This window comes from Hypanus sabinus, chromosome 2 (assembly GCF_030144855.1).
Source record: "Hypanus sabinus isolate sHypSab1 chromosome 2, sHypSab1.hap1, whole genome shotgun sequence".
Taxonomy (NCBI): Eukaryota; Metazoa; Chordata; class Chondrichthyes; order Myliobatiformes; family Dasyatidae; genus Hypanus; species Hypanus sabinus.
In genome coordinates this window covers 168217124-168241935 of record NC_082707.1, presented here as the reverse complement: position 1 = coordinate 168241935, position 24812 = coordinate 168217124, and the positions used below count along the sequence as shown (strand labels likewise).

The 24812-nt window shown below is 38.3% G+C and overlaps 1 protein-coding gene across 7 annotated transcripts in view; it reads right to left on the bottom strand.

The window, feature by feature from the left end:
• Window positions 1-2140: 2140 nt before the first annotated feature.
• The window catches only part of LOC132386690 (ena/VASP-like protein), a 251111-nt gene continuing 228439 nt past the window's right edge, over window positions 2141-24812 (bottom strand). For 4 of the 7 annotated variants that reach the window (XM_059959060.1, XM_059959050.1, XM_059959041.1 and 1 more), the window contains 7 exons: window positions 21380-21440; window positions 20683-20743; window positions 15509-15569; window positions 7471-7536; window positions 4450-4519; window positions 4208-4265; window positions 2141-3377 (listed from right to left, as the gene is read on the bottom strand). In XM_059959060.1, the coding sequence (XP_059815043.1) occupies window positions 3316-3377; window positions 4208-4265; window positions 4450-4519; window positions 7471-7536; window positions 15509-15569; window positions 20683-20743; window positions 21380-21440 (439 nt within the window). In that variant the 3' untranslated portion in view covers window positions 2141-3315. Of the gene's footprint in view, window positions 3433-4207; window positions 4266-4449; window positions 4520-7470; window positions 7537-15508; window positions 15570-20682; window positions 20744-21379; window positions 21441-24812 lie in introns of all 7 variants that reach the window. The other 3 variants (XM_059959057.1, XM_059959066.1, XM_059959071.1) reach the window with 3 other exon arrangements.

Genomic DNA, 24812 nt, shown 5'->3' with positions numbered 1-24812 from the left:
CACATTCTTTTTAAAATAAGGAGCCCAAAACTGCTCACAGTACACTAAATGATGCCTCATTAGTGCTTTATAAGGTCTCAACATTACATCCCTTCTTTTGTTTTCTATTCCTCTTGAAATGAACACTAACATCATATTTGCATTCCTCACCAGATTCATTCTGCAAATTAACACTTAGGGGACACCCAAGTCCCTTTGTGCTTCTGCCTTTTGTATTTTCTCTCCATTTAGAAAATAATCTCCTTCATTTCTTCTACCAAAGTGCATGATCATACACTTCCGAACACTGTATTTCATATGCCACTTCTTTGCCCATTCTCCCAACCTAAATGCTTCTATAGCCTCTTTACTTCCTCAAAACTACTTGCCCCTCCAACTATCTTCATATCGTCTATAAACTCTGCAACAAAGCCATCAATTCCATCATCCAAATCACTGACATATCATAAAAAAAAGACTTCTTCCCTTCAGGATCTTAAAGGTTTGAAGAGGCCAAAAATCTACACAATTCCTCTTATCTGCAGCTTAAAAGAGAGAGGTCTACATTTTCTTTGATGTGTCAAATAAAGTTATTTCTGGTGTTGCATACCTGAAGGTCACAGATATGTCAGGATAGTGTGAAGTTAGATTTATCCTGAGCAAGGCAAAGCTCGCTCCCAAACCAGATCTCACCTCTGTTCTCATTAGACAGTAACACATAAATGCCAAGGCTGACATTTTGGAAGTGAGAACAGTTAAAGATGGTGCCCTAAGTTTGCTTTCAAGACCAGTCTCCTAAGATACCCTTCTTTTGCTGAAGACTTAATGAAATGATCACTTGACTTTTGTTTCAATGGTTAAGATTGACATCCTAAGGATGTTAGGTGAGGAATATTCTGGCCTCTAGAGGCACAGTTCATTTTGTATACATTTTGTTTAATATGGTCATCACTTCCTGCACATAGGCTGTTTTTATATAAATTTCCCTGCACAGAATAATTTGGATTTCAACTTCAACATCTGGTGGAAAGACATCCATTTCCATCCACTGTCTATTTGCTCTTGAAACAGCAAAATCGTTCACGATAAGATGTTGTTAAAAACCCCGAAGGAAGCTCCCATCCTGGGTGACTTTTAAGAAGGTGTTAACTCACTGCATTGCTTTGTATATCTGCACCATGAGGGCAGTAAATTTACTTTGTTTCACTTAAATCTTGCTGTTTTTAATCATGATAGAAAAGCTAGCAGTATAAGCCAACAGTTTTAACACAATTGAAATATTTCCACTCAAAAACAAGTCTGTGAAACTTTGATTACCTGAAAATGCTTCTCATGATCTCAAGTTTGCCAAGACATCTCTGTGGATCACATGGTTGTAATAGGAAGTCAAGTCATTCTGATTGGCTATATGTCAATAATGTTCAAATAAAGCAGGCCAAAGTCAGGATGGTTTTCTTAAGGGGAAATCTTGCCTGACAAATTTGATGGAATTCTTTCAGGGATAGACAAAAGAGAGCCAGCGGACTATGCTACTTTGATTTTCAGAAGGCCTTAGAAGAAGTGCCACACATGCGGTTGTTTAACAAGATTAAAGCCCTGTATTACAGGAAAGATACTAATGTGGTTCATAGATTGGCTGGCAGGCAGGAGACAAAGCGTGGGAATAAAGTGGGCAATTTTTGATTGTCTGCTGGTAGCTACTGGTGTTCTTCAGGGGTCAGTATTGGGGCTGATTCTTTTCACATTATGCAGTATGTCACCAATTTGAATGATGGAATTGATGGCTTTGGGCCAAGTTTGCGGATGATACGAAGATAGGTGGAAAAGCAGGTTGTGTTGAGGAAGCAGAGAGTCTGCTGAAAGATAGATTGGGAGAATGGGCAAAGAAGTGGCAGATGGAATACAGTTTAGAGAAGTGTATGTTCATGCACTTCGCTAGAAGAAATTTGTGAAGGTGAAGACAATTTTCTAAACAGGGAAAATATTCAAAAATCAGAGATGCAAAAGAATTTGGAAATCCTTGTGCAGGGTGCCCTTAAGGATGAGTTGGTGGTAAGAAAGACAAATGCAATGTTAGCATTTATTTTGAGAGGACTAAAAAAAAGAGCAAGGATGTAATGCTAAGGCTTTATAAGACACTGGTCAGACCACACTTGTGGAGTATTGTGAGCAGTTTTGGCTCTTTATTTAAGAAAAAAGATGTGCTGACATTAGACAGGGTACAGAGCAGGTTCATGAGAATGATTCCAGCAACGAAAGGGTTAACATGTGAGGAGCGTTTGATGGCTCTGGGTCTGTACTCATTGACGTATAGAAGAATGAGGGGTAATTGCAATGCAGCCTATTGAATGTTGAAATGCCTAGACAGAGTGAATGTGGAAAGTATGATTCCTGTTCTGGGTGTCTCTGGAACCAAAGGCCACGGTCTCAGAATAGAGGGATGTCCATTCAGAACAGAGATGAGAGGAATTTCTTTAGCCAGAGGATGATGAGTATGTGTAATTCTTTGCCATGGACTGCTGCGGATGTCAAGTCATTGAGTATATTTAAAGCAGAATTTGATAGGTTCTTGATTGGTCAGGGCACTAACGGTTACAGGGAAAAGGTAGGAGAATGCACTTGAGAGGGATATTAAATCAGCTATGATGGAATGGTAGAACAGACTTGTTGGCCTGAATGGCCTAATTCTGCTCGTATATCATATGTCTTATGGTCTTATAATTTGAATAACTTTCTACCATCTGCATTCTAACATGGACACAGAGACTGCTTTGTATTGACGTACCTTGTTTTAATAAGATTTGAAAGATTGGTTGAGAAATCAGTTTACTTTGTCATATTATAACTAGTACAAGTTTCTGCCTTTTCAGTGATGTTACAAAGGATCTCTTTGTTGGCAAAGACTTTTCAATACAGAGTTAATAATACTGTGGAAATGTCTACTGGTAGTAATAACTGAAGTATTTACCTACAAAAAGCAAAAGATTTGTGGTATGTGTCTGTGTGTGTGTGCGTGTCTGTCTCTGTGTGTGTGTGTGTGTGTGTATAAGCTCTTATCTAAAAACACAATCTAAAAGTAATGTAAACTTTTAAATAATCTAATAAAAAATACAAAGGCTAACATAAAACAGATGTGCAATTTTCTGTAAAACCTAGAAAATAAGATTCACAAGTTGTATTAAAAATCATTGAGTTTCTGTTGTTGTTTTGGAAAATTATTAAGACTTTTCATGTGAAGCAGATCCAAGGCAGCATGTCGAATCCACTGTTCAATGAAGGGCTTGAAAGCAACTGTGACATTCAGTGCATAGCTTCTCTCCTAGTCAATCTTCCACATTATCCTCCATAGAGCCAGCCATCTCTCATCTTCCCAGATCCCTTTGAGGACTTCTCACGTTCTGAAGTGCAAAATTCATTACGTTGTACTGATTCTGCTCAATTCTTGTCTAATGGCTAAAAAAACATGAACACTGTCGTTAATGAGAAAGTTGAAGCCTTGCTAAAGCCAGAGCCAAGATTAAAATACCTTATTTAAAATAGAACACAAAAGAAGCTAATGTTCCCGTTTCCTTGGTCCCAGAAAGAATTACAAGTGTATTTTTGTTTAAATATATTTCCAAATGCTTATGTTAAATAAAGAAAACATTAGATGTTTCATTATGTGTTGCTTGTACTTAACACATCAGTTGCTTGAAACTGATGCAATAACAATTGTGGCAAAGATAGCTTTGGAATTTTGAAAAGATAGGAGGTCCATTTCTCAAGTATTCCATTAAGGGACAACAGGAAACATTGGAGTATTTTGTTTGAAAAAAAGAGATGAGTCTTGTAATTGCCTTCCCAAACTGTACTTAATACAGAAACTAATTATTTAAGGAAAAAGCCTAAAGCTGCAGAAGCTAAAAATCTACTGAAAGAAAAGCCAAGTTAATAGTCTTGTTTCTTCTTTTCATCAGAACAGGGTTCTCTAGAGTACTTCCAGCTCTTCCTTTTTTTGTTTCAATTATGTGGACCTTGTTGAGGACAGCCAGCAATCTACTATCAACAACTAGAATTTTAGCTGTGTTGAAAATGATAAAAATACTGATCAGGTGTAATGAAATCTGGAGTATGGTGTAAGCTGCAACTGCAATTAAATACATTTACAAATATAAGCAAGAATTGAAACCTATTATTACATGTTTGATGGCAGCTTTTAATTATGGCCAGTAACAAACACCATGCTTACCATCTATAATCTCTTCTTTCACCTTATGCAACTCCTTTACCACTTCTTCCAGTATTTCCTATGGGTTTAAGTTATAAAAATGCAAGCTGATTTACAAAATGTCCTGGAAAAGTTTCTTTCTTTGCATTTAATAGATAGGATGGAAAAGAATGTAATCATATACCACTACACTTGATTAAAAAATAAATATTTTGTGGAAAACATGTAATGCATTTTAGCCTTTTCAGCTGTATGTTACATACCTGCTTCAATCGATCAAAATCTAAGGCATCTGTGGCCACATCGTTAGAGGTTACATTTCCAGGTTTCAGTCTACAGGGTAGGGAAATACGTAAAACAGAGAAATTAGGTGTGGATTTCCATGCTAATTACATTTAAGTTGTGCAAGTCGGTGCAGCAGCAAGGGGCATAAAGTCAGCATTCTCACAGAAAAGCCAAGGCAGTTTTATCTACAATTTTTAAACTAATATTTGGATTTCAGAACATTGTCATATAGTTAGATTTCCTCTATCATGGTTATATGCATAAATCTCCAGTACATTGTTGCATTCATTGTATACAATCCATCATGCAAAGAAGTGTAAATGCAAAATCTATTGAAATGCTCTGTTCAAAAGCCAAAGAGTGGAAAGCTATAATTGAATGCTTCATTGGAACGAATCCCTTTCGCTCAAAATGCTCAATGAATATGCTCAGAACTGAACACATTAATGAATTCCATTACCAAATGAAAGTTAGAAAGGAGTTGGAGCTGGGGAGTATCAGAACTCCAGAATCCTTTGCTTTCATACCACAAATGTTGGAAAATATTTTACTTCTAACCATTGGAAATCTGTATTTAACTACTTAAGTGGGTACTAGCTTACTAATTAAAGTTTTTCTTTTGCTTTTTTTGGTGATCATCATGGGTTTTAAAAGAGTTTTCAGTCCTAGGGACATTTCAGGGTAAAGTTGACTTTCTTCACATTTTTTATACATTTTCATCCTCATATTTATAATAGTATCTAGGTGTGCTGCTTTTATTTCCTACACTCAACTCCTACAGCACTCCTGGTGGGAGGATACAATTACAATATAGCAAATTGCCACATACAGCTTCATTATAGATTCAGACATAAAAATATTATAAGATAAAAACAAAATGTTTTAATTTAAACCCAGGACTGATAACATCTGGTCTCTGACCCCCATTTCACCTGAGCTATACTTGCTCTTTGTCCCTTAATGATAAACTTGTATAAAATTAATTACACATTTTGGAGTTGGACAATGATGCCATCCCTTGCTGAAACAAAACACAGTAGAAGTTAACATTTCTTCAAGTCAATGATTTTATAACCACTAGAAGGCAGTATGGCTTGATCCTGGTAATGTCATCTTTCTCTAGCTAAATCCCTCACACCTGCTTGTCAGCTTCCGAGATCCAATCGAAACTAGACCTTTGTGTGTTTGTAGTAATGAGACAGATTATGTTCTCCAGTTGCAAAGGCACACCAGTGTAATAATATCACTGCATTACTTCAGTGTCAGGGACAGGTTACAGTTTGTACTGAGACCAAGCATAGATTGCCCTGCTGGTTGCATCAACTATGAGTGATCTATAGCTAAATTTTATTAGTGTACATAGCAGGGTTCACAAAACCAACAGGTCATTGGAATATAAAAACATAAGAATGTGAAAAAAAGCTATTTGACCCATTATTTCCGCTTTGCCATTCAACAAGAGATGGCCTAATGATGAACTCTCTAACTCTTTATTCCCTTAATATAAAAAAAATCAGTCTATAGATTATATTGAACTACTGAGCCTTCACTGTTACCATCAGGTAGGAGATACAGAAGCCTGAAGGCACACACTCAGTGATTCAGGAACAGCTTCTTCCCCTCTGCCATCCGATTCCTAAATGGACTTTGAATCTCTGGACACTCGTTCAGGTGCCTTGCCATTCGGCGTGGGTGATCATCTCTCTATCCATCAAGGTCGCTGACCCTCCGAATTGTAGTTCTGTTTCTGTGTCTCTGGACACTACCTCACTTTTTAAAATATATAGTATTTCTGTTTTTTGCATGATTTTTATTCTATTCAATAAGCGTACACTGTTATTTATTTATTTATTATTTCATTTTGTGTTTTATTTTCTATATTATTTATTGCACTGAACTGCTGCTGCTAAGCTAACAAATTTCACGTCACATGCCGGTGATTATAAACCTGATTCTGATATTTCTTCTCCCTGTCCTGAACAGCTGATTGTTTATATGAGACTGAATACTGGCCATGGACTCCCTAGGCAGGTCAAACTTAACTTCGCATCTGTCCTGCTAAACTCTGTAAGAAAATTGCATATTTCAATTAAACCACCTCTCTTTCTTCTAAACTCAAGTAAATATAGTTTGGTTAATCACCCTTCATATGACAAATCTGTAATCTAAATGAACTTCTACTGCACAAGAGCAAGTACATGCTTCTTTCCCTGCATATCTGCATTTTAACTTTCAGTGATTCATACACAGAAACATCCAGGTATCCTGAATATCAATACCTTTAGATCTCCCACCACCTAATAACCTGTCTCTCTCTGTTAAAATGATCTTCAGCTGCAACATCACATGAGATGGTTAACTTTGATCAGCAAATTAGCAGGGAGGTTGATAAATTTGTGCAGGATTTATGGAAACGACAACAGGAATGTCTTTGACTTTAAGGTTTTCTACACTGTCAACATTTCATAAATACTCAATTGGTATTGTTAATGGTCCTTGGAATATTACTCAAGATGGTGTCCAACGCTTCTTAACCTGAGCAAGTAAGTGCACAGATAAACTGATTAAGAGTTATGTGCTCTCAAATGAAAGCTACACTTGCTGAGGAGAGATGGCAGGCCTGATTTATAAGCTGAGTAAAGGACTGTATGAAGTTACAGTTGGATTATTTAAATTTTGGTTCCTTATACTTCCAAACCTCCTCCAGCTATTTGCAATATGGTCTGGAGTTTTGCTAATGATTTTTTGTATAATTTGGTGAATACAAACAGTTTTGAATATATATGAACCAGGGCACCATTTTCAGGAAGGATGCACACATGAAATAGCACATTACGTACATCTGCATTGACAAGGAAGCGCAAGTTGAAGCAAGCTGTTAAATAATGCAATAGGTGCTATACATTGTTTGTAGATATTCAGCTTGCAGTTGGCAAGGAGATGCGCATCCACAAATGGGCAAGCTGAGAAAGGTGTGAAATTGTTGCTTTCATTTGTACCTAGAGGATGAAAGATGAGACTGCACAATATTCTTAGCTTCAGAACTCCTCATCATTAATGCACTTCTAAAATAATGAAATGGAATTAGAAAAAGATTGAATGCAATATTCTTCTGACATCATTATTTCAGAAATATATACCTAGAAACTGGACACATTTTATCTGTCCTTTCATGCATAAGTCATACAAAAAACTAAATTTTCATATTTTGAAGTGTGTGTACTGATTTTCAACATAACGTTCCACCCATGGAAAATCGGACTAGGCATTCCCAGGCACCAATCATCCTCTATTTTCTGCACATGACACCATCAATTTGTGCAGCCTGCATTCCATATGCCATTGCTGTTATTAATTATTTAATAACAGAAATTAGACTGGAAGTCAAGACATACTTAACTCTGAACTAAACACTGCTGAAAACCATGAACTGAACACAATATAAAGTGGCCCTACTTAAAAAAAAGCTCTCCATTGTAATTTTTATTTAGTAAACTGTAAATGTTGCCTGGCCTCTGTATAAATGTAATCTTCTGTAGTTCACATCCATGGAAAAAGGTACAGTTCATGGTTCAGGCTGAGACTCTTCGGCAGGACTGTAGAAAAAAAGATGAGGAGTAGATTTAAAGGGTAGAGGAGGGGAGAGAAAAACACAAGGTGATAGATGGAATTGGGATGGAGAGGGATGAAGTAAAGAGCTGGGAGGTCGATTGGTGAAAGAGATACAGGGCTGGAGAAGGGGAAGTCTGACAGGAGAGGATGGAAGGCCATGGAAGAAAGAAAAGGAGGGGAGAACCGCCAGAGGGAGGCGATGGGCAGGCAAGGAGATGAGGTGAGAGGGGGAAAGGGATGGGAATGGTGGGGGGGGGGGGACATTACCAAAAGTTCAAGAAATTGGTGCTCGTGCCATCAGATTGGAGGCTATTCAGACGGAATATAAGCTGTTGTTCCTCCAACCTGAGTGTGGCCTCATCACAACAGTAGAGGAGGCCATGGATTGACATATCGGAATGGGAATGGGGATGGAATTAAAATGGGTGGCCATTGAGAGATCCCACTTCTTCTGGTGGATCGAGCGTAGGTGTTTGGTGAAAGGGTCCCCCAATCTACGTTGGGGTTCTTACCGATATATAGGAGGCTACACCGGGAGCACTGGAGACAATATATCACCCCAACAGGCTCAGAGGTGAAGTGTCGCCTCACCTGGAAGGACTATTCGGAGCACTGAATGGTAGTGAGGGAAGTGGCCACCCATTTTAATTCCACTTCCCATTCCAATATGTCAATCCATGGCCTCCTCTACTGTTGCAATGAGGCCACACTCAGGTTGGAGGAACAATACTTTATACTCCATCTGGGTAGCCTCCAATCTGATGGTATGAACATCAATTTCTTGAACTTCTGGTAATAACCCCTCCCCCACTCCCCATTCCCTTTCCCCCTCTCACCTCATCTCCTTGCCTGCCCATCGCCTCCCTCTGGTGCTCCTTCCCTCCTTTTCTTTCTTCCATGGCCTTCTGTCCTCTCCTGTCAGAGTTCGCCTTCTCCAACCCTGTATCTCTTTCACCAATCAACTTCCCTGCTCTTTACTTCATCCTCCCCCTCACAGTTTCACCTTGTGTTTCTCTCCCCCTCACCCATCTTTTATTTCTACTCCTCATCTTTTTCTCTCCAGTCCAGCTGAAGGGTCTTGGCCAGAAACGTTGACTTACTTTTTCCCATAGATGCTGCCTGACCTGCTGAGTTCCTCCAGCATTTTGTGTGTGTTGCTTGGATTTCCAGCATTTGCAGATTTACTTTTGTTTCTGTAGTTCACAGGCATTTTGATCTGTGGATGGTAAGTGCTTGGAGCCACTTTTGGCTATGGCGTGCCATCGTACCTGCTCTTTTAGGTAGGGAGTATCACCCTGGAAGTCCCATGTGCCACTATCCTCTCTCATTTTTGTGAAGAGATCTCTTTAAAGGAGCTGTTCCTGTCCTTTAGGTCAGTGCATGACAGGACAGCTGCCTGTTGAGTAAGTTACTGCTGTTTCACTGCTTTTAAAGTGGAGCAACATGTGATAATGATTGCTGAAAGCAAGACTTCCCAATTTCATAATATTATTGTGATTCCTGTTCCAGCATCAGCACCACACATGCCATTCAGTTAGCTTTCTTAAAAGGCCTAAAGTCCAATTTCAAGATAATAATGTTCCTGAACCTAAAAAAAGCATTTACAGTATAAACAACCAAAACATGGAGGATCTATACCACTGCATGCCTTGCATTTTTAGAGAGAATGGTGCCATGACCTCTCAACCATCTGTACAAGAATGCACTTCACCTGATGTAAATACTTGTGCTCTGTTTTCAAAGCATCTAATACTGGGACTTAATAGAAAACACACAGCCAGTAACTTAAATTACTTCATTGCGATAACAGTAAGTAAAAATAGGCACATTTCACTAAAATTAGATATGATAGAATTTGAAATATGGGAGTTTTTTTAATAAATCAATAGCATAGGCTTTTTCATGAGTCCAAACTTAATTCACAGAACTACCTATTGATTCCATTTGCACAAATAATTTGTACGTAGACATTTTCTGGAAGCAAGGTTCCCTTCAGCTGCAGAAAATGGCGATTTCTTGGACATGTTTTGTAGTCCACTTGGTCTAAATGCAGACTGCAGCCACACGTGAACTTTTAAACTTGCAGTGGTTTAGTCCTACAAAACTCAGCACAGTGATACACTGCACACGTAATGTTGGTACTGTGCTAAATAAGGGCAGAAAACCACAGCACAATGTTACCGCACTTAGTCTCAAAGGCAACAACTGTAGCTCCACCTTGTCAGCAGTATATAGTAACAGTTTGGAAGTTCTCAAGCCAGGGGCTTTAGTTGTTCTTTTTTCCTCTGGGACCAAATCTATCCCTGATCTGTGGTGAAAATTGCTGAAATACTGCAATCTAATTCGTCATTCAGTTACTTCCATCTTCTTTCAAAAGCTGATGGACAATACCAATCAGTCAAGAACAAAGCTGCGAGTTGCAGTGTTGAACTATGAATCTGTCCTTCCATAAAGACAAGATCTTGTTCCAAATCACAGGGAATCTTAGGCTTCAAAAAAGTTATAAATTAGACTATCAGGGTTAAGACTAGTTATCGTTACTTAATTGTTGTCTAGTAGTGGCTATAACTGAAATGGAGTCACTGTTTTGTCCTCTTCTTCCTTTTAACTCAAAATAATAGGTGTTTTCCAAAGAATTTTTCCAGCTTTTTAAAGTATGGCATTACCATCAAGGTAAGGAATAAAGGTGCTTTAGAAATTGTTCATAGACCCATTAGATACAGGATCAGAATGAGGCCATCTGGCCCATTGACTCTGCTCCACCATTTCAACATGGCTAATCCAATTTTCCTCTCAGCCCCAATCTTCTGCTTTCTCCACGTATCCCTTCATTCCCTGACCAATCAAGAATCTATCAACCTCTGTCCTAAATATACATAAAGACTTTGCTTCCACAGCTGCCTGTGGCAAAGTCTTCCGCAGATTTACCACTCTCTCGCTAAAGAAATTCATTCTCACCTCCATTATAAAAGTACACTCCTCTATTCTGAAGCTGTGTCCTCTGGTCTTAGACTCTCCCACCACAGAAAACATCCTCTCCACACTCTATCAAGGCCTTTCACCACTTGATAGGTTTCAATGAGGTCACCCCTCAATCTTCTGAATTCCAGTGAATACAGGCCCAGAGCCATCAAACGCTCTTCCTATAAGAAGCCGTTCAAACCTGGAATAATTTTTGTGAACCTCCTTTGAAGGCTCTCCAGTTTCAGCGTCTCCTTTCTAAGGAGACCAAAAATGTTCTTAATAGTCCCAGTGAGGCCTCACCAGTGCTTTATAAAGTCTCAACATTACATCCTTGCTTTTGTATTCTAGTCCTCTTGAATGAATGCTAACATTGCTTTTGTCTTCCTCACCACAGACTCAACCTGCAAACTAACCTTTAGGGAATCCTGAACAGGCACTCCCAAGTCCCTTTGTGCCTCAGTTTTTTTGTATTTTCTCTCCATTTAGAAAATATTCAACTCTTTCATTTCTTCTACCAAAATGCATGACCATACACTTCCCGACACTGTATTCCATCTGCCACTTCTTTGCCTATTCTCCTAATCTGTCCAAGTCCTTCTGTAGCCTCTTTACTTCCTTAAAACTACCTTTTCCTCCACCTATTTTCATGTCATCTGCAAACTTTGCAACAAAGCCATCAATTGCATCACCTAAGTCATTAACATATAAAAAGAATCGGTCTCAACACAGACCCTTGTGTCACTGTCAGCCTACTAGAAAAGACTCGCTTTATTCCCAGTTCCCACTCTTTGACTCCTGCCAGTCAGTCACTGCTTTAACCAAGCTAGAATCATTCCTGTAATACCCCAGGTAGCTTGTTAAGCAGCCTCACGCGTGGCACCTTGTCAATGCCCTTCTGAAAATCCAAGTACACAACATCACCCGATTCTCCTTTATCTAGTCTTCTTGTTATTTCTTCAAAAAATTCCAACAGATTTGTCAGGCAAGGTTTTCCCTTGAGAAAACCATGCTGGTTATGGCCTATTTTATCATGTGCCTCCAAGTACCCTGAGACCTCATTCTTAGTAATCGACTCCAACATCTGCCCAACCACTGTGGTCAGACCAACTAACCTGTAGTTTCCTTTCTTCTGCCTCTCTTCTTTCTTGGAGTGACATTTGCAATTTTCCAGTCGTCTGAAATCATTCCAGAATGTAGTGATTCTTGAAGGATCATTATGAATGCCTCACAATCTCTTCAACCACCTCCTTCAAAACCCTGGGGAGTACACCATCTAGTCCAGATGATTTATCTACCTTCAAACCTTTCAATTTCTCATCTCCCTAATAATGGATGTAAAATACTTATTAAGTTCATTCGTCATTTCCTTGTCTTCCATTACTACCTCTCCAGTATAATTTTCCAGCGGTCCAATATCCACTCTCATTTCTCTTTTACACTTTATATATCTGAAGAAACTTCTGGTATCCTCTTTAATATTATTAGCTAGCTTACTCTTGTGTTCCATCTTTACATTCTTAATGACTTTTTTAGTTGCTTTCTGTTGGTATTTAAAAGCTTCCTAATCCTCTAACTTCCCACTAATTTTCACTCTATTATATGCTCTCTCTTTGGCTTTTATGTTGGCATTGGCTTCTCTTGTTCCACGGGTGTGTCATCTTGCCTTTAGAATACTTCTTCCTCTTTGGGACGTATAAATCTTGCGCCTTCTGAATTGCTTCCAGAAATTCCAGCCATTACTGTTCTGCCATTATAACTGCCAGTGTTCTTTTCCAATTAATTCTTGCCATCTCCTCTCTCATGCCTCTGTAATTCCCTTTACTCCAAGAGGGCACGACTTCAGGATTGAAGGACCTCCTTTTAGAACTGAGATGCGGAACAATTACTTTAGTCAGAGGGTGGTAAATCTGTGGAATTTGTTGCAATGAGTGGCTGTGGAGGCCAAGTCTTTGGGTGTATTTAAGGCAGAGATAGATAGGTTCTTGATTAGCCAGGGAATCCGAGGGTATGGGGTGGAAGCAGGGGAATGGGGATGACTGGAAGAATTAGATCAGCCCATGATTGAATGGCAGAGCAGACTCAATGGGCCCAATGGCCTACGTCTGCTCCCATACCTTATGGTCTAATGGTATACTGATACATCTGACTTTAGCATCTCCTTTTCAAATTTCAGGGTGAATATGATCATATTATGATCACTTTCCCCTAAGGATTCTTTACCTTAAGCTCTAATCAATTCTGGTTCATTGCACAACACCCAGTCCAGAATAGCCAATCCTCTAGTGGGCTCAATCACGAGCTACTCTAAAAAGCCATCTCATTGGCATTCCAGAAATTCCCCCACTTAGAATCCAGTACCAACCTGATTTTTCCAATCTACCTGCATATTTTGCTACAAAGCACCTGCAAAGGTGCTACATTTTGGTAGGAATAATCCAAATAGGACATACATGGTAAATGGTAGGGCATTGAGGAATGTAGTAGAGCAGAGTGATCTAGGAATAATAGTTCCCTGAAGGTGGAATCTCTTGTGGATAGGGTGGTGAAGAAAGCTTTTGGTATGTTGGCCTTTATAAATCAGAGCACTGAGTATAGGATTTAGGATGTAATGTTAAAGTTGTATAAGGCATTGGTAAGGCCGAATTTGGAGTATTGTATACAGTTCTGGTCACCAAATTATAGGAAAGATGTCAACAAAAGAAGGAGCTTTCAAGAAGGAACTAGAAAGGTATCTTATGGATAGGGGAATCAAGGGATATGGGGACAAGGCAGGAATCGGGTATTGATAGTAGATGATCAGCCATGATCTCAGAATGGCAGTGCAGGTTTGAAGGGCCAAATGGTCTACTTCTGCACCTATTGTCTATAAAATAGAGAGAGTACAGAGAAGATTTACTAGAATGCTACCCGGGTTTCAGTACCTAAGTTACAGGGAAAGATTGAACAAGTTAGGCCTTTATTCTTTGGAGCGTAGAAAGTTGAGGGGGGACTTGATAGAGGTACTTAAAATTATGAGGGGGATAGATAGAGTTGATGTGGATAGGCTTGTTCCATTGAGAGTAGGAGAGATTCAAACAAGAGGACATGAGTTGAGAGTTAGGGGGAAAAAGTTTAAGTTTTCTTTACTCAGAGAGTGATAGATGTGTGGAACGAGCTTCCAGTAGAAGTGGTAGAGGCAGGTTCGGTATTGTCATTTAAAGCAAAATTAGATAGGTATATGGACAGGAAAGGAATGGAGGGTTATGGATTGAGTGCAGGTCAGTGGGATTAGGTGAGAGTAAGCGTTTGGCATGGACTAGATGGGCCGAGATGGACTGTTTCCGTGCTGTAATTGTTATATGGTTATATTGAAATCCCCATGACTATTGTAATGTTGCCCTTTTGGCATGCGTATTTTATCTGCCATTGTACTTTGCAGACCATATCCTTACTACTGTTTGGAGGTTTGTATACAGTATAACACCCATCAGTGTATTTTTTTACGCTTGCAGCTCCTTAGCTCTATCCACAATGATTCAACCCCTTCATGTTCTCTTTTGTATTAGAGATCACAAAATATTCACTGTGCACTGAGCACAATGTAACTGGTGTACCCAGGAGCTATAGTCTTTAACTAGATGGGATACACAACAACAATGTCAAAAATGCATTGCTATTTTTGCTATTCTGTTTAACTAAAGCTCCAGACAAATAAAGAAATAATCAGAAAATATCAGCAACTATACATTTCTTTTCTCAACTGATGCTTCAAAGCCATTGACAAAAACTGAGTAATTCTGAAGTGAAGTCAGTGCAGAATGTAGAGAAGCATAACATGATCTCATAAAAATAATGAAACAATTAGTAGATAAACAGATTTTAATTATATTCATTAGGGTATAAACATTTTCCAGGATATTGGGATAACTATTGTGATCTTCATTACTGAATAGGCATTCAAATAACAGTACAGCATTTAGAAATTGGCTTTGAATCTATGCAAGCATCAGAATCACAGAAGTAAAACTTCTACCAAACCTATCTGGAATTGATAGGCTGCTCTGTTCCTAGGTGTTGTAGTCACACCACAATCAAACAAAATGAATGAATCTTGTGCAAAAGTAAAAATAGAATATTATCTGTATCACACTTAACCCATTAATGCTCAGATGAAATCATTGTTCCACATTAGTGTGATGCTAGAACATTATAGCCCAGGAACAGGTCCTTTGAGCACCAATGTTGTTCTTGTTTTTCTAATAGTCAAACCATAATGTCCTTACTCATTGTGCTAACACAAACACTCTCAAAATAATTCATCACAGAATTTAGTTATCTTTCTAGGTCCAAATAACATGTATTGTACATATCATATAGCTTAATCCTGTTTACATTCTTCAATGAAACACAATTATTCATAAATTATTAAAGCATAACCTTACTTCATAATTTTAAAATACCATATATTCCTTAACCTCTCACCTTGAAATCGTTCCTGACTTTTCGACAGAATTGGCCCTTTCCCATGGCTTTTTAACAGCATCTGTTGAGAAATATTTATGTTTATTGAACAGATTTACAGCTTGCATTGATCTTATTAGGTAAAAGATGCCTCTGATACTGGACATTCAAGCATTTTGCATCAAAGAATACCAGGTGTTTTTGGTACCTATAGTTCTTCTCAGGTACTGAATTATTGGCACTGTACTTCTCTTTACAACTGAAAGCACTGATTCTGCTGACAGCCTCTTCAGCTACAGATTCAAATGATGTGTCAATAGTAATATAGCTGTCCCACACAAATAATAATTTAGCCCAAATATTGTTTTAGCCAAATTCAAAATCTGTGATCTTTATTTGGAGCAAACTGCCAGATCTTCAACATTATCTGTATCTCCATTTGACAATGCCTTGTACCAAATAACTCCTAGATGCTCAGCCACCTTACTCCATCACATCGAGGCTAAATGGGTTCAAACCCAATTTAAACTAAAAGCTGTCTGGGCATGCAAATGGAATATTTTTGTGCTAAGTACAGATACGTGGAGCTATATTTTCTGATGGTATTATTCTGATACTTATTCCATTTATACTTTGCAATACTATTTTGTGATCAATTATAAAAGTATATAATTAAAAATTCAATGATAGCATTAAGTAGTTTAACTTTTTTCATCATTTCTTTTTCTTGAAAGAATGTTGACTCTCACCAGGATATGATTCAAAATGGTAAGACAGCTTGTTATGTTTGCATGGCAACTTTAATTGTTTCTAAACTTTAATTATTTAAAAAAAAATAATTAGCTCTTCTCTCAAATAAATCTAATTATTGGTCATGTGATTAAATGTGAACTAATTTGAAATCTTACTATTTCTTATCAATTTGCATAAGATCTTCCTTCTGACATTAACAAATTTCATGTATGCATAAATGCATTGATCATCTAAGCTCTGATGAGATTATATTTTAACAGATTTCCCACAGGTAGAGGAAATTACAAAAGGAATACAGTAATGGAAAAGTCACAGAATTGTACAGCAAGCCAAACAGACCAGTGGGCAGCCTTCTGTAATAATTCTATCTCCCAGCACTTTTGTGCTCAAGTGCTCATGTAAACACTTCTTAAATGCTGGCAATTAATTGGCTTCTCAGGCAATGCATTCCAGATACTTACCAACCTCTGGGTGCAGAAGACCCCTCCCCACCCCCACAGATCCTCTCCAAATCTCTTACTCTTTTACCTAGCCCTTTTATTTCATCTATCTCTCATTTGAAGAAAGGTTTTCTTCATTCTGCACAGTTGATACCCCAAATTAATGTCATGCATCTCAACCAATTTCCCTCCCACAACTCTGGGGAACAGCCATTGTTGTTCCTCCGAAGACACAAGAGACTGCAGATGTTGGATTCAGGAGCAACACAAAAATTGCAGGAGGAACACAGCAGGTCAGGCAGCATCTATGGAGAGAAATGGATGGTCAATGTTTCTGGTCGAAACACTTCATCCGTTATTCCAATGTTTTAGAAGGTAATAGAGAAAAAGAAGCATCATCTATAAGCATGGACTCACTAGGAACTATTAGCATGGCTTTGTGTGAGGGAGGTTACATCTTACAAACTTGATTCTGTTTTTTTGACAAGTTAAGTTGATGAGGGCTTGACAGTGGATACTGCATATATCGACATTAGGCAAACTTTCAAAGGTCCTTCATGATAGGCTGATCCAGAAGTTTAAGGGCACATGAGATCCATGGAGAATTGGTAGATGAGTTTCAAAGTTAGCTTGGCCAAAGAAGACAGAGAGTAGTGGTGAAAGGTTATTGTTCTTACTGGAGGTCTGTAACCAGTGGTGTGCTGCAAGGATCATTGATGTGACCCTTATTGTTCTTGTCATATACAGTGCAGGTGGACAAATAGGTTGATCGGCTGATAAGTAAGTTTGCAGATGGCACAAAAATTGGTAGTTGTGGATATTGAGAAAGAGTGTCAAAGAATTCAACAGGATATAGACCGGTTGGCAATGCAGGCAGAAGCATGGCAGGCTGAGTTTAATCCAGACAAGTATGAACTCTCAAATGCAAGAGGAAGCTATGCAAGAGTAAATGGCAGGAACCATAACAGCATTGATGTAAAGATGTATCCTGGGTTGTAAGTTCATAGCTTCTTGAAAATGGCAGCATATAGAGAGGGTGGTAGAGAAAACTTCCAGCATACTTGCATTCATTGGCTGTTGTGTATAACACTGCATTTGGAGTATTGTGTACTGCGCTGGTCACTGCATTACACGAAGGATGTGCAGGCTTTGGACAGCATATGGAAGAGGTTCATCAAGTTGTTGCCTGGATTGAGAATATTACTAGGAAAGGTTGGAAAAACTTGGATTGTTTTTCTGCAGCAGCAGAGGCTGAGGGGTGACCTGACTAAAGTATATAAAATACGGAGAGGCACAGATTACATAGGTAGTCTTTCCTGGTTGAAATGTAAATTATGAGTGGGCACAGCTATAAGGAGAGAATGAGGGAAGTTTAAAGGACATTTATGAGGCAAGTTTTTTTACACAGAGTTGCAGATACCTGGAGCATGCTGCCAGGGGATATAGTGGAAGCAGGTATAAGAGTAACATCTAAGAGAAATTTAGACAGGTGTATGAACAGGCAAAGAAGGGAGGATTGAAGATTATGTGAAGGCAGATGAGACTAGTTAGATGGGCTAAATGGCCTATCCCTGTGTTATACTATTTGATGTTTAACTGTCTCCACTCAGGACTGAAGAACTGAATTGCTGAAGTGTTCCATTCTAGTGAAACTCCTCTGCATTCTCCTCAGAGCTAATCAAATCCTCCCTCTGAGTTGGTGGCCAGAACTGTACACAGCACTCTTGCAGAGGCTTGACTGAAGTCTGAATCAGAATCAGGGTGATCATCATTGCCTTATTCGACATGAAACTTGCTGTCTTCTGGCAGTGCATAAAATTACTATAAATTACAAAATAGATAAACAGTAAACAAAAAGGTAGAATTCATGGACCATTCAGAAATCTGGTGGTGGAGGGGTAAGAAGTCTTATAAAGTTGTAGCATAACCTCACTACTTCTGTGTTTAGTGCCCCCACTAATGAATGATAGTATCCCATTTGCCTTCTTAACCAAGTTACCTACCTGCATTGCTGTCATCAAAAGATTTAGGGACTTGTACTCCAAGATCCCTCTATTATTCACTACTCTCCAAAGCTCTAGACTAAACACCATCTGACATTTTTCAGTGCATTTCATTATCTCTCTGCAGTCTGACTATCAATAATTTCACTCATCTTTGTGTCATCCGCGAAGTTAGATCTTGCCTCTCACACCCACATTACAAACAGCGAGTATCCCATACTAATCCTTGCAGAACGCCGCTAGTCAAAGGAATGAGTTGCTGAAACAACCCTATACCATCACTGTCCGTCTCCTATTGCTGATTATTGTTTAATTACATCAGAATCAGGTTTGTTATCACTAAAAATGTGAAATTTGTTGTTTAGTGGTAGAAACACAGTGCAACATGAAACATTACTATAAATTACAAACAAATAAATAGAGCACAAGACAAACAGTGAAGTAGTGTCCATGGGTTCACAGACGTGCACTGTATCACTTTATTTCCATTCCTCGAAAAACAATGAAAGTTCTTTAAAAATAAGAAATAAACTTGTATGTCATCTCTGTAACAATAATCTACATAATAATATTCTGACTCAATGAAAGAAAACTGTTGCTTGATCTTTGATCTTGTAGATAACCCAAGTGGATTGTGAAAAGCTCTTAAACTTGGATGAGAATTCAAGAGTGCATTTGGCAGAAGTTATTAATGCATAGTTACCATATAGTTTCAGGATAGCTTCTGAAAAATGTATTTTCATACATTAAAGACAGATCTTTGGATATTATTGGAATCAAAGGATATTGGGTTTGTCAAAGAACCTGGCCTGAGCATGATCTCACTCACTGAGTAGTAACCTATCCTTGCTTCTATTTCTTACACTCCTGTGTAATTAAATGTGTGATAGGTTAAAACCGTACTATCTGGACGGCTAGGATTATCGGGTGAGGTGCCTCAGAGTTCCACGTTAGCAGCAATTTTCACAAATGACCTAGATTTTGAAACCTGATACAAAGTAAACAAAATTGCAAAGGATGGTAAAGAAGATGGCTGATGGATTTGGAGGTATCAGAGTGGTTGGATTGAATATGGACTCTGGCAGTAATTAGCTAATGGAACTCAATTTAGAAAATGCTAAGTGCAGCACATTGCTAGAAATATTAGATGACACATGTACTTCATAAATAGTATAAAGATTACTAAGGAAACTCCAAAGGAGATGCATGGTTCTTACTCATCTCAGTAACTAATCAAAGCAAAGCAAAGCAGAAAACACCAAAGTGAATAGAAAGCTAAGCTATATCATTAAAAGGCAGTATGTCAGACAGTATCAAGATTCAACGATGCATTGTTTCTTTGAGTGCACCTTACATACTGTGGTTATGTCCACTTCCAGAATACAGTTGTGTGCTGCAGGTAGTGAAGTACCACAATATTGATCAGGCTCACACTTTGAAGGCTGAGCATAGCATATGATGCTGTGTGCCTGTGATGCAGCTGCAAGTAAGCTTTTCAATGCAAATATGCATATATTTGTTCCAGCATATGACAAAACACTCAGCTTCAACTTTGAGAAACCTTTCATTTTTACAGTGGCTTATAAGATTAAGAAAATGGAAGAGGTATCTTATAGTGCACAGATTCAAATTGATAATATGAAAAGTTAGGATAATGTCAGGAAATTCTACATTATACAAAGAATGATCCATTTTGGAACCAAAAATGACAAAAACCGCAGAATAATTTAGAAATCATCCTATGCTAAATTGAAGCATTCTTAGGAACCTGCAAGATGAATTTATTAAAAGGGCAAAATAATCTTCTTCTTCCTTATGGTCCTTGTGATTCTTGTATATAAACAGCAGCTATTCTCTAATCGGCAAAACTACATCCCCATTCTTCGACAAACTCAGCACAGATTTTATACATACAATATTTCAAAAAGGTCTGTGATACCCTGTACATTAAACCAGTTACATACTCAAAATTCTACAAAGAACAGACTATAGATTTCACCTGTTGAATTCTGCAAACCAGGTCCTCGTGAATTGGGTGAAGGTGAAAGGCTTGCATCCTCCTGATGAAAATAATGATAGTGAAGAGACTAGTTATCTCTATTCTTGTATTGAAAAAATTCTTCCACTACTCCATTTTTTGTTAATGTGCAAATGGTGATTAAGAGTATTCAATTATTGTGCAACAAAGTGTATTCTACTATCAATTAGATTTACAAAACTTTCCAGAACATGTCAGGGAAACAGAAATACAACTGTCTTCATATATGCAACATTAGTTTGCTCATTTACATTTGACTAACAGGTGTGAAATGACAGATGCTAGAACAGCTGCTCCTCACACTTCAACAGCCCAGGTTTAACCCTGATCTCCAATGCTATCAGTATGGAGCTTGCATCTTTTCCCTCTGACAATGGAGGTTTGCCCTAGATACATCAGTTTCCTCCAACATCACGAACATGTGTGTGTCAGTAGGTTAATTGGCTGCTGTAAATTGCCTTTAGTCTAAGTGAGTAGTAGAATCTGGGGAGAGATGATGAAAATGTCAGAATGATTAAAGAAAGTGTAAGATTAGTGAAAATAGATGCTTGGTGTGGACCTGGTAATCCCAAGGGCATACTTCAATATTATGTCACTCCTTGACTCTATGATAAAGGTTTATGAATGCAATCAATCTAGAAGAAAGCTGAGTACACACATTCTGGCTTTCCTCCTCTTTTTTGTCACTTGGTTTATCTGTTTGTTGGGCAGCTTTTCTCCTGAATGAAGAGAAAAAACACAATTTATTAATTTTGTTGGAATACAGTTGATTTTCTAACTGGGACACTTCAAGGCCATTACATTTTGGTCCAATTAAATGGGTGTCCCAATTAGCTAAAGTTTCATGGAAATAATTAAAAACGTATAAAAATAGACCAACTACTTTTTAACTGAGTAACAAATTATGTATTTAAATGGAAATACAGAACAAATTAGAACACTATTACCATAGTACTATAAAACTGTAGTTCCTAATAGTTATCAATGAAGAAATTCATCCATTCTATGCTGTCGTGTTCTTTTGATTGACTGTAAATGAACAAAATCAGAGCAGGCACCTAGTGCAGATAGAATGCTTTCAATGATTGCATTTTCCAAATCTTCATTTTCATTGTAACATTCAAGATGATTGTTGGTACTTTCAAATTCTTCATAGTTCCTAAATTATTGAAGTGTGAAATCATTTCATTTTCACTCATGGCCATTTCTACATCAGCAAACCTGAATGCTTGAAACTGAAGTAAGCAAAACAGTTTTGAATTGTCTTATTGTTTATTTCTCACCAACTAGCAGTGACAAAAACCACTGCCTTTTGAACACAAACACATGCTACTGGCACTATTTGAAAACCATTCTCTCTAAGCAAGGTGTTATGTCTAATGGCCACACAAGTGGACATGACTGATGTTAATTAGAAACTTTGGTAACCATGGTAACCATCTCCTGACCCAATTAAATAGCTCAGTATCTCAAATATACAAAGGGAATCCCAGCTATTTTCTGAGTTTCTGTTCTTGAACAGTTAGACAATAGACAACAGGTGCAGAAGTAGACCATTCGGCCCCTCGAGTCTGCACCGCCATTCTGAGATCATGGCTGATCATTCACTATCAATACCCAGTCCCTGCCTTGTCCCCATATCCCTTGATTCCCCTATCCATCAGATATCTATCTAGCTCCTTCTTGAAAGCAATTGTGCCAAAAGCAGTTGTCCCAAATACGTGGCTGACCCAATTAACTGATGGGCCAGTTAACTGGAATCCGCTGTATCCTCTTGGGAGATTATCTTATTTTCTTCTGCTTAAACATGACTATGTTGAGAATATAAATTGTCCTGCTACCATACCATCGCCACTACCCCCCCCCCCCCCAGCACTTGTGATCATATGCTGGAGACTATTCCAATTAATTTTCTTAGCAAGTATGATTTGCATTGGCAACAGATTTTGTTCTAAGTTCTGATGCACCTCACCTTTTCATTATTTTTTCAAATTTCTTTCCTCTATTGATTGCTAGTCACTCTTAGATTCAGTCTGATGATGCGTCTTTGACCTAAAATACTGCTGTAGATTTTCATCATTTTCTTTATTGCAGATTTACAGCAACGGCACTCTTATTGTATTGCTTGGTTTAGCCTGCTTTTTTGTTTAATCTCACATTTCTCTGTTATCATTCTGATTCAGCTTGACTACTAAATATTTCCATCATTTAACATTTTAATTATAATAATCCAATTGGTATTTAATCAATGTTATTTGCTAGACAATTATGTTGCTTTTAAACCTAATACTCTCATTTATAAGTACTTGGGGGAGATAGTCAAATATTGTGACCAATGCTAAATGCATGAGAGTCTAATAGCTGTAATCTTTACTCATCTAAATATACTGGATTATACTGAAATCAAATAATCTTCTGAAAGTGCATTTGAAAAGCCAAATTGCATCCTCCTCTTAAATGTAAACTCCAGCAGATCCTCAAAAGAATTAATTTCATTACATCTGACTGGTTCTTTATAAAACTATGCAAAGTGTTCCAGTGTCTTTCTCAGTACTTAATGGCTCCATTATCTATTGTGGTGTTGACCTACTTATGTATTACTAAGCTAAGACTTAGTGGCCAGTCATTCCTAGGCAAATCTTAGACTGTTTAGAGACATCTAAAATTTATTAGACAGCAGTATTCCTACACAATGAAAAATATAGTTCATATTTCTGTTCTTTTTTCCTCCAATCTGTTTCAATATCTTAAGCTACCAGTATCTATACCTGGAGACAATGAAATATAACTACAACATCAATACAATTATGTATTCAACAAGCCAATAACTGTTTTGGTTGTCGCTCTACTACTTGAAAACTGGATGGGGCCCAGGTGTCCAAGATGGGGGCTGATCAGTGGGTGTTTGGGGAGAGTGGGTGGATTGGTTGAAAGAGATCAGTGGATGGAATGTCAAGAGATCAATGCTGTGGGGAGGAATCAGTGCTGTGGAGAAGAACCTGAAGAAGCCTAGGTAAGAAAGTAAATTAAAGCTAATTTCACCAAGGTGGCTTCCCTGCAGCAGGCTGCAGTGTGTGTGTAAGCTTGGACAGGGAAAACATTTGGGACCGCTTCTTTTAATGTTATATGTCAATGAGTCAATGATCGGATGACGGAATTGATGGCTTTGTGGCTAAGATTGCAAAGATAATACAAAGATAAGTGGACAGGCAGATAATGTTGAGGAAGTAAGGGGTCTACAGAAGCACTTAGACAAATTGGGAGAATGGGTAAAAAAGTGGCAGGTGGAATATAGTGTAGGGAAGTGTATGATCATGGACTTTGGAAGAAGGAATAAAGGCATAGACTATTTTCTAAATGGAGAGAAAATTCAAAAATCAGAGGTTAAAGGGGATTTGGAAGTACTTGTGCAGGATTCCCCAATGGTTAACTTGCAGGCTGAGTCGGTGGTAACAAAGTTAACATTCATTTTGAGAAGACTAGAACATAAGGACAACAATGTCATGTTCAGTCTTTATAAGACATTGGTGACTTGGAGTATTATGAGCAGTTTGGAGAGGGTCCAGAGAAGGTTCACAGGAATGAAAGTGTAAATGTATGATGAGCATTTTATGGTTCTGGGCCTGCACTTGCTGGCATTTAAAAGAATAAGGGGGGAAATCTCATTGAAACCTATTGAATACTGAGATATTCAAGAACATAGAAGAGTACAGCACAGGAACAGGCCATTTGGCCTACAAAGTTGTGCCAAACCAACTAAAGAGCAAATCACATATACTCAAACACCAACTCCTCCTACCTACACTGTGTCCATATCCCCCCGTCTTTCATACATCCAGCTGCATATCCAAACATCTCTTAGAAGTCTCAAATGCATTTGACTCTACCACCATAGCGAGCAGCACATTCCAGGCATCAACACTCTCTGAGTAAAAAACTTATCCCTCACATGCCCATTGAACCTACCCCCTCTCACCTTCAGCGCATACCCTCTGGTATTAGACATTTCAACCCTGGGAGCCAGATACTCTCTGTCCACTCTCTCTATGCCTCACATAATCTTGTAAATCTCTATCAGATCTTCCCTCGCC